Genomic DNA, 12,249 nt, shown 5'->3' on the forward strand with positions numbered 1-12,249 from the left:
TTAAAAGTGTGGCACCTACACTAAAAATCATTAAACAGCAACACAAAGAGCCCAGAAACATTCCCAGTCCGTTCCTGCTGCTGTTGGATTCCCACATCTGTGCTGCTGTTCCCAATCCTTCAGCTGAGATCAGAGCAGGACGGGGTCTCACATCACCTGCCAAGCTCCCACGGGCTGCTGAAATTGTAATTAACTCCCGCAATTAAAATATTCCCCTCTTCGCCTCGGGGCCAAGGATAACACATCCCATGATTTCCACTGTGGGCTGCTCACAAACTGCTCGTGGCAACTCCTGCCCTAAGGATTTACCAACCCTGAGGGATCCCACTGAAGCAGGGTGGCCTGACACCCTCCAGTTACAAAAGCAGACATTCCTGAGGGAAAAGAGGGGTGGAGAAGGGATTTTGGTCCCAACTCCCCAGCAGTGTGAAATACTGCACTGGGAGAAGAGCAGAACCAGCAGCAGGACCCCAGGAGTTCTGTTTTCTTAGGGAAGAGGAGTTCATGAAACTCAATGGCTCTGGGATAAGAAATCCTGCTCCCAACCAAGTCCCACCAAGCTTTAACTCCAAATCCCACCAAGCTTTGATTCCCTGCCCTCAGCAGCTGATGGGAAGCCCCAGCAGGGCCCAGGGCAGCTCTGGGGGAAGGTGGGCACTCCCTCACCTCATCCAGAATCCACAAATCCATGGATGGGCTGCAGACCCTGCCCAGGTGTGCTCCAGCACAGGGACCCACCATGGCAGTGGGAAATCCAGCCTTGTCCTGCTGAGGCCAGAAAAGCCCTTCCACTGAGACTGAGAGGGAACAGGAAGGATCTGATCCTTGGAAAACACAGATCAGTGAATTCCTGGGCAGGAGGAAGACAAATGCCATTTTTAATAGAGATATTTCCACGATCTTGGCAAGGGCAGCAAGTCACAATCCCTATTTTCCGTGCAAATTGGTCAAGAGGGAAAAGCCTCTGGAGAGAGCTTGGAGGAGTCAAAGATTTTCCCCTGGAATGGGGAATGACAGCAGGGTTAGGAAAAAGTTTCATTTCTTTGTCTTGAGCTATTTGGAGGCAGACTAAAATACTTGATTATAAAATTCCATAACTAGAAATCCCAGGAAGTGGAATAAATGGGTCTGAAAATGGGAATACTCCTAAGGCTGGGAAGTGAAACCAATGTGACTCCACAAAGATATTTCATAGATTCAAAATAACTAAAAAACCCAAATTAAAAAAAAACTAACGAAAACCAAAACAAACAGGAAAGAGTGTCCTGTTTTAAGCTGGTGGGAAAAGGCTCCCTCCTCTTTTATGAGAATTTTATCCCCAGAGTGGCTGGGTTTTGTTGCAGCACAAATGACATCATACAGGAGATGACTGGATGGCTCCACACACGATTTTACTGATCTGGGGAGTTTTTAGGCTTGAAAGAACTAATCCACCCTGAGATCTCCTCCCATCTTTTCTGGAGAATGCATTCCAAAAACGATAAGCAAATTATCTGACATTATATCTAATTACAGAAGCTCCTAATTACACATCCCTGTTTGGAGGCAGCGGAGCAATCGCTGCGCTTCCCAGAACAGCAATTCCTGCAGTGCACAGTAAATCAGCTTGTGCTTGCCACTGATTTGAAACTTTAACCTATAAATTAAATTAATAAGAGACAAAGGCTTCTTTTGTGCATTCGCAAGCCTGTAGGATTTTAGAAATAATAGGACTGGAAAGTGATTTATATTCCAAGATTAAAGGTCAGTTTGGCGCACACGACTTTGGAGCAAAACACCACGGCAGAGACTTCAAATTAACTCGTTCTGCACCCCCCAGCCCTGGATTGTTCTTTTTCCAGAGCTGCAAGGGCTTGCTGTGAGAGCTGCAGTACTCGGAAGATGGAAAAAAACCTGGAGAAATGTGGAATTCTTGCTGATCTCTGGGAAGGAAGGAGGCCTGGGAATTGGCTCGGGCCAGCTGAGCTGATCACTGCAGTGACACAACCTGTGAGCTGCACTTTTAGTCAATGTATATCCAACATGGAGAGGCTGAAACCACAGGGAATTGTATGGAGAAATATGGGAATTGTGTGGCAGAAATCACCTGGAAATTGGAGCCAGGCAAATAAAGGGAAAGGCTCAGCTAAAAACCTCATTTTTAAAGTTCTGCCCATGGTGGGATTTTCTCCTGGCCTGGCTCTGTTTTATTCTGGGGGAATAAAAATTCCAGCTGAGCTTAAAGCCTTTGATGCACAACAAAAAAAAATAATATAATGGAATGGTCTGGGCTGGAAGGGGCCTTAAATTCATCCAGTTCCAACCCCAAAACCTTCCACTGTCCCAGACTGTTCCAATCTCCATCCAGCCTGGCCTTGGACAATCCCAGGGATGGGGCAGCCACAAATTCTCTGGAATCTGTGCCAGGAATGTCACCCAGAGAACTGGGATTGGTCATTACATTTACTCCCAAAAGAAAATCCCCAAAAAAAAAAAAGACTGGAGGAGGAAAAGGAGGGATGTGCACCCCTGCCCACCACTGGGAATGCAGCTCCCTCCAGCAGACCTGAGGCAAGGAACCTGGGATGGGGGAAAATTCCCTGCAAACACTGAGAAAGGTGGGAATGGATGGGGAAAAACAACTTTCCTTAAACTGCACCTGCTGAGGAAGAGACCAGGAAAGAGATTATTTAATGTGCCAGGAAGGATGAGAGGAAATTACTCTACTTGTGCTCATGGGGATCAGTTCTGACCATTGGGAGAATCCAGAGGTGGATCCAGAGGTTCTCCCTGGGAGAATCCAGAGGTGGATCCATCAGGATGAGGGCTCTGGGCAAGGTCTGGAGGCCCCAAGGCCCCAGACTGGAGGATGAGGACCAAGACACCTTTGTAGACATCAAGGAGCTGCCAACACCACCAAGGAAGCCCCTGGGCCTTTCTGCTCCCTAAAGCACCAGGAAAACCAGGTTAAAAGTCCTTCCCAGATTCCCAGAGAAGCTGTGGCTGCCCCTGGCAGTGTCCAAGGCCAGGCTGGAGAACCCTGGGATGGTGGAAGGGGTTTGGAATTGAATGGGCTTTAGGGACCATTCCATGTTACTTCTAAAGACTGGAAAATGCTCTTCTGCCACTTCCCCCTCTCATTTCTGCCTTCCAGAAAGCATCAAAATTTTGTCACCTTCCTTCTCCCTGTGCATTTCTTAAAACACCCCATTAACAGGCTCAGAAATCCATCATTTAAATAATTACCAGAGCCTTGCCTGTTTTATCATCTGAGCTGCCAAACCCCCTGGGCCCTGCACGTTCCAGGAGCAGTGCACTATTCCCCACAGGCTGGGAGCTCAGGGATGTGATGGGATCCAACATTCCAACCCCTGGAGGAGCCCAGGGAGCACAGGAGCCACTGCAGGGACAGAGCTGCTGGAGTGGCTGCTGTGAGGATTAATCTGATTAGGATTGAATCAGACCAAATGCGTGGAGGGGGGAGGAAAAGGGAATATTTAAGGCAAGTGAGGAGGGTCCTGGGTGGTCTGTAAACGAGTTGGGAACAGTGGGAGAGTGTGAGGAAGAGATGAAATCCAATAGGTGTACAGGAAGCTTTCACCAGGCTTAAAACAAATCCGTAAGAAAAACAGCAAAGAATCCAGGAAGAGGAATTGTGTTACTGCTGGAAAGGGGATTGGCATATTCCCAATGCAGGGTGAGTGACAGCTCTGCTGCTGATCCCACACCCCAAACCCTCCCCACACAAAGCTCCCCAGAGGGGAAATGTCCATGAAACCTTCCCTGGTTTATCCTGGCATTGCTGGGAACCATGGAAAGCTGAGGGAACCAGGGGCAGATGCCACCCACCTGCTCCAGGGGCAAAAGGGGGAGCCCAGAAGGTGGTTTTGGGTAAATACAGATGCTTTTGGTGAAGAATCACAGAGAGTAGCAGATCTGAAGTGCAGCAAAGAGTGAAATGAAATCCTGCCCCAATCCTGGTGCTCCACTGCCCGTGGAAGCTGTGTCTGGGTGGGATCATCACTGGAACTCACAAATAACTTGGAATTCTGGAATGGTTTGGGTTGGAAGGGACCTTAAAGCTCCTCCAATGCCACCTCTGCCATGGCAGGGGCGCCTCCCACTGTCCCAGGGTGCTCCAGCCTGGCCTGGGACTCTCCAAGGATGCAGGAGCAGCCACAGCTTCTCAGGGAATCCCATCCCAGCCCCTCCTGACCCTCACAGCCAGGAATTCCATCCCAATACTCATCTAACTCTGCCCTCTGGCAGTGGGCAGCCATTCCCTGTGCCCTGGTAGTCAATGTAGAAGTTCCTGCATGATTTTCCTTTGGGAAATTTCTCCCTCAGCACTGCCTCCATCCCATCTCCTCCAGCAGGCTGTGGCCTCCTCAGCCCAGAGAACCTGGGGCTGTTTTCTGATGCTGATTGGCAGCTCCACCTTTAATTTTGATAATTCCCTGAGCAGACACTCCTCCCCCTTTCTCCTGAACTCCCTGCCAGGATCCTGCTCCCCCTGGCCACAGAACTGATGCTGATTTTGGGGTGTTGGGGCTCCACTTCCCACCTGTGTGCCACACTGAGAACACGGAGCAGATCCTGCTCCAGGCCTGCCTGCCAGCAAAGCCCTGCTCCCACCAGGGCCTGCCTCTGGAAAGCTGCTTCCCTGCCTGCTCTGCTGGGAATAAAACATCCCCCAGCACATCCCTGCATCAATCTGCTTTTGTTCTGCCTCAGGGCAGGGTTGTAAATCAGCCCCATCCTTCCTGCACAGCCTGTGAGGGCACAAACCCCGGAATTCCTTCCCACTTTTTAAGCCTGGCCTAACTGGGCATCACTGTCAGTGTTTATCATTCTGTCTCCTCAGACTGCAGCTCCACCAGGGTGGTTTCACTTCTGGGCGTTCAGGGCTCGGAGAGCTCAGCCCTCACTTTCTGCACCACTTCCAAACCCTGGGAATCCAGGGCTCCTTCCCAGGAGGGCCCAGCTGGAAGTGAATTCCCTGAATCTGTGCCAGCAAACCGGACCTGTGCAAGCCCAGCGCGGCAGATCCTCCAAGCCAGGCCCAAACCCCACTCCTAAAGCATTTGCTCCCCCTTTTTTCAAGTGATGGGCACCTCCAGGAGAGCAGAGCCAGCCCAGCCTTGGGAATAACAAACCTTTCCAGCAAACTGCACTCAAAGATCCCCTGAATCCATGGCAGGGATCTGGGACTCATCTGGAAAGATCTCTGAGATCAAGCTCTCCTTGCAGAGCCCATACAAAGTCCAGACACAGCTTAATAAGCTTTTGATGTCCTGCTGACATTTATCTGCCAATGTTATTGCTCCAAGCACTTACCCTATGATGGATCTCATTATTTCCTTGATCCCAGGCCAGCTCAGCCCTTGGCCCTTCCTCCAGCCTCATGGAACTCCCCAAAACCCAGCAGAGAGCCCCAAACCCTCAGCTTCCAATCCCCCCAGAGCAGCCCTTTGAGACATGGGAATAAAGACAAGTGGTTTTGCAATTCTGCCGATGGAAAAGTCAGTTCTCAAAACTTCTGACCAAATGGGAAGGGAAAAAAAATCAACCAGCTGAGCACCAGAGCGTTCTTTCTTTGGTATCAGTCACCTGGACTCAAAGAGCAGTTTGCTTTCCCCCCAGGAGACAGAAATAAATTGCATTTACAGCCCTCCATGGGCAGAGCTTTGTTCCCTCCTTGCTGTCCTCACCCAGAACTCATCAACAGCAGCTTTGGTTCCTACACAGAGCTGTCCCACGAGGGCACAGATGGAGCACAGCTCATCTCCCTCCTGTTTTCATGGAAACACAGCTTCCAGAGGAGGAATTTTCCTGTTCCAGGCTCCAAACCCCATGGTCAGTTCTCAGAAGTGAGCCCTGCTGGACCTCCACAAACCCTTCAAATCACTTCTGGGGAAATCTGGGAAATCTCCTCACATCCAGGCTGCCTCCTGTGCCAGATCAGACACAGCCCTGGGCTGGAACCAGAAAAATCCACCAGCAAAACCCTCCAAGTTGACACCCTGCAAAAGGCAAGGAGCAGAGACACAAATTATTCTGCATTTAATTACATTTAGGTAGGAATCCTTCCCTCTGAGGGTGCTGAGGCTCTGGCACAGATCCAAGCACTGTAAACTTAGGATGCTCCATAAAAATTTTAAAATATAATCATTAATATCACCAACAAAAAGATCCCCAAAATTATTTACACGGTGACTTCCTTTAATAATTACTGTTTTCTGTTTCATTCAGCACCACTTCCCTCGCCTGAATTTGCAACTTTACGATTTCCAGCACGAAATCTGAGCACCTGCTCCCCCTGCTAGGAACATTTCCCTTCCAGTCATACAAACTGTTGGAACGAAGCCCACCCCGAGCCATCCGGGCTCATAAAAGCAGCTCATTTTCTGATTCATCCCAACAGATTGCTAAATATTATTTACTTTTCGTTTCATAATGGCTCGGAAAAAAGCTGGATGAAAAGCTTAACGAGGTCTAATCCAGGGGAGAGGAGGGAGAAAAGGAATGAAGAGGCAGTTAAGGAGCAGTTTGAGCTTCCTTATCGCCCTTATCAGCTCAGCTATCAGTCAGCAAGGCCTAATTAGGCACGAAAGCCATTGTGCTCCATCCAGAGCTGCTCCAGGAGCTGGGGCTGGAGCTCTGCCTGACAGCCTCTGCTGGGAACAGCACTTCCACAGCAATCAGGGACAATCTGTCCCGTCAGCAGTGGCCTCTGTGGCTGTGCAGGGTCCTGGGGACAGAGTGAAGCAGCAGTGACACTTTCGGAGCTAAAATGGGCTGGGATTCAGCAGAGTTCAGTGAAACCCTCCGGACTTTGCTGCTCTGTGGTGACCAACCCACGCCGAGCTCCTGCAGGGATGCAAATCCTGGATCTCACTTCCAGCTCTGACCAGCATTTGTTGCTCCATGAGTGGGGTTTAGTTTATCCTTTTACCCCCTTTATCCTTTTGCCTCAACATCAATTCAGGTTGGAAAGACCTTTAAGGAAATCAAGTCCAGCCATTCCCAGAGTCACCACTGGCTCGTGTCCCCAAATGACACGTGCATTTGGGGTTTTGGTCACTCCAGCTGCATTTTCCCCAAGTGCTGCCAGGTGCCTGCAAAAGGGGATAATTTACTGCAGCCACCCCATGCTCAGGATCACAAGGACAGCACTGAAGGGGTTTTTCATCCCAGGTTTTGCTGGGGGTGAAGGTGGATCCTTGGTGCTGTGGGAGAGCCAAGGAGCAGCAGCTTTGGGACAGGCCCAGCCCCACAGTGAGGGGAAACCCCAGTGAAAGCAAATGAGAGAGACACAGGAAAGGAGATTTAAAGCAAACAAGAGCTTTTTGGATGTGCAAAATCTTATTTCATAAAGCCATGGAATTGTTAAAAGTTGGGAAAGTCCTTTAAGAGCATCAACAACAGCGACACCAGCCATGCTCATCACCATGTCCTCAAGTGCCACATCCATGTGGGTTTTGGTCACCTCCAGGGATGGAAACGCCATCACTGCCCTGAGCAGCCCTTCCAGTGCCTGACCACCCTTTTAGGGAAGGGATTTTCCCTAAATATCCAATCTCAACTTTCCCTGAGGCCGTTCCCTCTGCTCCTGTCCCTGTTCCCTGGAGCAAAGCCCAACATCCCTGGCTGTCCCCTCCTGTCAGGAGCTGTGCAGAGCTAAAAATCCCCCTGATCCCCCTTTTCTCCAGGCTGAGCCCCTTCCTGGGGGTCCATTCCCCTCCCTGGCCAGGCTCCAGCCCCTCCATGTCCCCGTTTCCCTGGCCAGGTCAGTGAGGTCCCTCAGGAGGGACCATGTCTGTGTCCAGCACTTGCCCTGGATTCGGTGCCCAGCAGGGCTCCTGCCCCAGCAGCTGCTCCCACAGCTGTTCCCTCCAGTTGGTGGCTGAATTTTCCAAGATATCTGTCTGGAATTAAAAAGCAGCAGCAGCAGTTTGGCAGCCAGCAGGAAAAATGCATCAGTGGATTGCATCCCACCCTGACACATCCCTGCTGGGACAGGAGAGAGCAGACCATGCAGGACCTGCCCAGCCCCAAACCCCTCTAATTATCCAAACTGCTCTGCCAAAACCTCCACCAGCATCCAGAGGCTTCTTCTGGAGTGGTTTGGAGTCAGAAATGTCCATGTTTGGTGTCCTGTGCCAGGAGATCTGGGCACAGGGGGCTCTGCAGGGCTCTGGCATTTTCCAGCCTGGGGATTTGCTCTGCTGTGCCTGTGCCAGGCTGCACCCCCAGATAAATCCTGGAACAAGGCAATGCTGAGGCCCTGGGTGCTCCCCATCCCAACCCTGGCTCAGACCTGGTGCCCCTGAGGGAAAACTGCTTTTTCCTGGCATTCCTAGCAGGTCAAAGAGCCCTCTAACCACTGAAACTACAGCAACCCCAAAAAAGGATAAATAAACCCAAGGATGGCAGATTCCCAGACTTCTCCTGCCAGGTGCCACCCAGGTGTGTCCATTTGGATGTGGTGATGTGGACACAGGAAGCTCCAGGACGCCACAGGGATTGGGATCCCATCCCACAGCCACTCCAAGTGCAACCCAGGCGCTCACCTTGGCCTGGACAGCACAGAAATCCAGGGAGAAGGAGGTGAAATTCCCTGTTTGCGGTGCCTTGCCAAGCTGGGATTGGAGTTTGGGGCTCCTGGCACCCACAGGCACCATTAATCCTCAGCCCAGGCAGTTTCCAGGTGCCAAAGCTGTGCCTGGGGCTGAGCAAAGCCTTCTCCAGCTCCAGCAGAGCCTGAATTCTCTCCCACAGAGAGAACCCAGAATTCCTGGAGCCCATCTCCCCCTGAGGGACCCAGGAGGGTCAGGCTGGTAGGAAAATCCCCCTCCTGTGCCAAGCATGCCATTGCCCTCTCCAAATCACACAGAGAGCCCCAGCAAGGCTGGGATGGAGGCCCTGCACACCAGAAGGGAAGGAGGAAGGGAAAATGTCCCATTTAACCATAACACCACTGGGCTGTCCCATCCACAACTCCTGACAAAAGTGGAAATGTTCTTTTCCACGGGCAGAGCTGCAGGTCCTACTACAAATAAATAGTCCAGGCAGGGATGGAGGCCATGTGTTTCCATTAATTCTCTTGGCACAGGAGCCCATGTAGATCTTGGATGCAGCTCGTGCTGGAGCAGGAGAGCTGGGGTGGCCAACATACATCTCAGCACAACCCATCTGGCCCAAATCCATCCCCAGCCTGCTCCAATCCCCACTTTTATCATCCTAATTATGAGCAGATTCCCAGCTCCCTCCCTCCCTCTTCACTGCCCCCTTTTCTCCCTCCCTCTGGCAGGAATCAGCAGGTGAATCCCAGCTTTAGGTATTTTTGTTCCATTATTGCTGGTGGACAAAGTTTGGCCTCTTTCATTTTCCTTTTCTCGCAGCCTCTTTTGTGGGGATTAAAATAATTGATATTGATAACGAGATCTGCCCCCTGCCCCTGGTCCCAATTACTTGCACAGGCTGGGGATCCTGCCTTATGGATCTGACAGGAATGGTCTCAATTATCCCTCTGGGCTCCAGGACTGATGCTGGGATTGATTTGGGATTATTGGGGCTGATTGTTGTGGGTTGGGGTCAGCGCTGGAGCCGGCCCGGGCTGCCTCAGAGCTGCATTTTCCCCAAGTGCTGCCAGGTGCCTGCAAAAGGGGATAATTTACTGCAGCCACCCCATGCTCAGGATCACAAGGACAGCACTGAAGGGGTTTTTCATCCCAGGTTTTGCTGGGGGTCAAGGTGGATCCTTGGTGCTGTGGGAGAGCCGAGGAGCAGCAGCTTTGGGACAGGCCCAGCCTCACAGTGAGGGGAAACCCCAGTGAAAGTAAATGAGAGATACACAGAAAAGGAGATTTAAAGCAAACAAGAGCTTTTTGGATGTGCAAAATCTTATTTCATAAAGCCATGGAATTGTTAAAGTTGGGAAAGTCCTTTAAGAGCATCAACAACAGCGACACCAGCCATGCTCATCACCGTGTCCTCAAGTGCCACATCCATGTGGGTTTTGGTCACCTCCAGGGATGGAAACGCCATCACTGCCCTGAGCAGCCCTTCCAATGCCTGACCACCCTTTTAGGGAAGGGATTTTCCCTAAATATCCAATCTAAACCTCCCTGGCCCAGCCTGAGGCCGCTCCCTCTCCTCCTGTCCCTGTTCCCTGGGAGCAGAGCCTGACCCCTTGGCTGTCCCCTGCTATCAGGAGCTGTGCAGAGCCACAAATTCCTCCTGATCCCCCTTTTCTCCAGGCTGAGCCCCTTCCCAGCTCCTCCTCATCAGACCTGTACTCCCAAATATTTGATGGCCACAGATTCCAGGGCAGAGACATTATAACTGCAGTGGCTGTGAGGTGAATCCAGGGAAGGAAATATTCCTTCAGGACCATCCCCTTCACCAACCCAGAGCTTCTCACCCTGGGAACATCACATTTTCCTTTCTACCACCATTTATATAAAACCCAAATGCAAAAATAGAGGTGAGGAGAGAAGAGGAGCCAATTTTGCCTCTGGAACCAGAGAGGAGACGAACCCAGAGCCAGCAAAAAGCCCCAATTTATAATCAAAATGCAACATAATCACTGCAACAGATGTCAAAAAGATAAATCCACAGAGTTCTGAACTGCCAAGGATCTGCTGTGCATGTTGGAGAGCACAGGGATGCTCTGATTCTGTCAGATGGCCACTTTTTGGGGGTGCAAGCAGGAACAGCACCACAAAAACCTCCTCTTTTCTCCTTTCCCAGCCCTGCAGCAGATTTACAGTGCAAATTCTCAGAAAATCTCAGGTTTGCTCCTGGATCCACGATGGGGAGGGGAGGGAAGCAGAGAAATTGGTCTTTTAGGAGTGTGGTTGGGAAAAAACAGCATCACCCAGCTGGCACAGGGACATGGCCTGAGTGCCAGAGGCTGGGATAAAGAGGGAAAACACGGAGAGCTGCCTGGCAGGAGAGGAAAGGTTGGGGGAAATGATTTTACAAAAGAAAAGCAGACAAGAGGAACGAGGTTTTGTGTGCACATCACTCACCTCGTAGTGATAATCCATGCAAGTTAACTCTCTCCAGCAGCGATCTCCTCGGATTTTAATCAGCCCCTGGGGGAAAAAAAAGGGCAAAAATAGTGTCACAATTATTTTATTTTACTTTGGTTTGTGTCTCAAGGTGCCAACTTCTGTGGTTAAACTGCAGGGGCTGAATGAGACCCACGGCACATCCACAGCCCGGGTCCAGCTGTGGTTCCCAAGGGAACACAATGGCTCTGACTCATTCCACTGCCTGGTTACTGAAAATCTGACATAAATCCTTGTGGAATATGCCAAATTCCCCTTCCAGGAAGAAGCCTCAGCCACAGCTGAGCCTTTGCTCAGGTCTGAGCAGCCCAGGGCTCCTGGCATCGCTCCCAGCATCCCTGGGAAGCAGCAATAGGAAAAACCAGGCTCTGTCCCTGGGATAACACACAAAGGCCAGCAAGATTCACAATTCGAACATCCAAACCCAACAGCTTCCCTCGGGCAAAGCCACCTCTGCTGCCTGTGGAAAAGGGAGCAGAGCCACAGAGCTGGGGACGGGGACACAGAGCTGGGGATGGGGACACGGAGCTGCAATTAAAATAATTAGAGAAACAAAAGAGGGGCAGGGGAAGGAAGCTGCCAGCCCCAAACACAGCTGGCTGCAGCGCTGACAGCTCTGCCCCACCTCAGGTTAGAGGCTGGGCCACCAGGTATCCCCCCTGCCCTGGGACCTCAGAACAACGAGAGGGGACATTTCCAAACCGCTGGGTCCATTCCAGGGCTGGCAGCAATATTGGGATTGAATTTCTTTGCCTCGGAGATGAAGAGCAGAAAGGAATCAGTGGGCCAGAGCAGGAAAGACACCTGGGCAGGGATGGGCTGGAGCAGGAAGCCGAGCAATCAAGGCTGGCTTTGATGTCCGGGAGAGGTCCCTGATTAGGATCACAATATCCCAAATTGAGGAAAGCTTCACTAGTCAAAAGGCCGAAGCAGCTCTGTCATCTGCATACAATTAGGGGGTATTTGCCTGCCTCTGACATTGCCCTGATTGTGATGGTCCTGCCTTCCCCAGGAGGAAAACCCTGGGAGATTCTGGGAGCATCCTGGGGCTTCCTGGATTTGCAGCAGGGAAGGGATCAGTGACCTTCCAGGGCCAAAATCTGAGCTCAGAGGAGGAGATTCCAGCATTTATGAATTCCATCTAAATGCCCAGAACTGGAACAGGTTGGAAGAGACCACAGCGGCTCCTCTG

The 12,249-nt window shown here is 51.1% G+C and overlaps 1 protein-coding gene across 2 annotated transcripts in view; it reads right to left on the bottom strand.

Moving 5' to 3' along the window:
* Positions 1–12,249, bottom strand: part of LMF1 (lipase maturation factor 1) — a 148,958-nt gene that overhangs the window by 80,281 nt on the left and 56,428 nt on the right. For both annotated transcript variants that reach the window (XM_074552638.1, XM_074552639.1), the window contains one exon: positions 11,016–11,081. In XM_074552638.1, the coding sequence (XP_074408739.1) occupies positions 11,016–11,081 (66 nt within the window). The remainder of the gene's footprint in view (positions 1–11,015; positions 11,082–12,249) is intronic.

The sequence above is a fragment of the Zonotrichia albicollis genome, chromosome 16, assembly GCF_047830755.1.
Source record: "Zonotrichia albicollis isolate bZonAlb1 chromosome 16, bZonAlb1.hap1, whole genome shotgun sequence".
NCBI classification, from domain to species: Eukaryota; Metazoa; Chordata; class Aves; order Passeriformes; family Passerellidae; genus Zonotrichia; species Zonotrichia albicollis.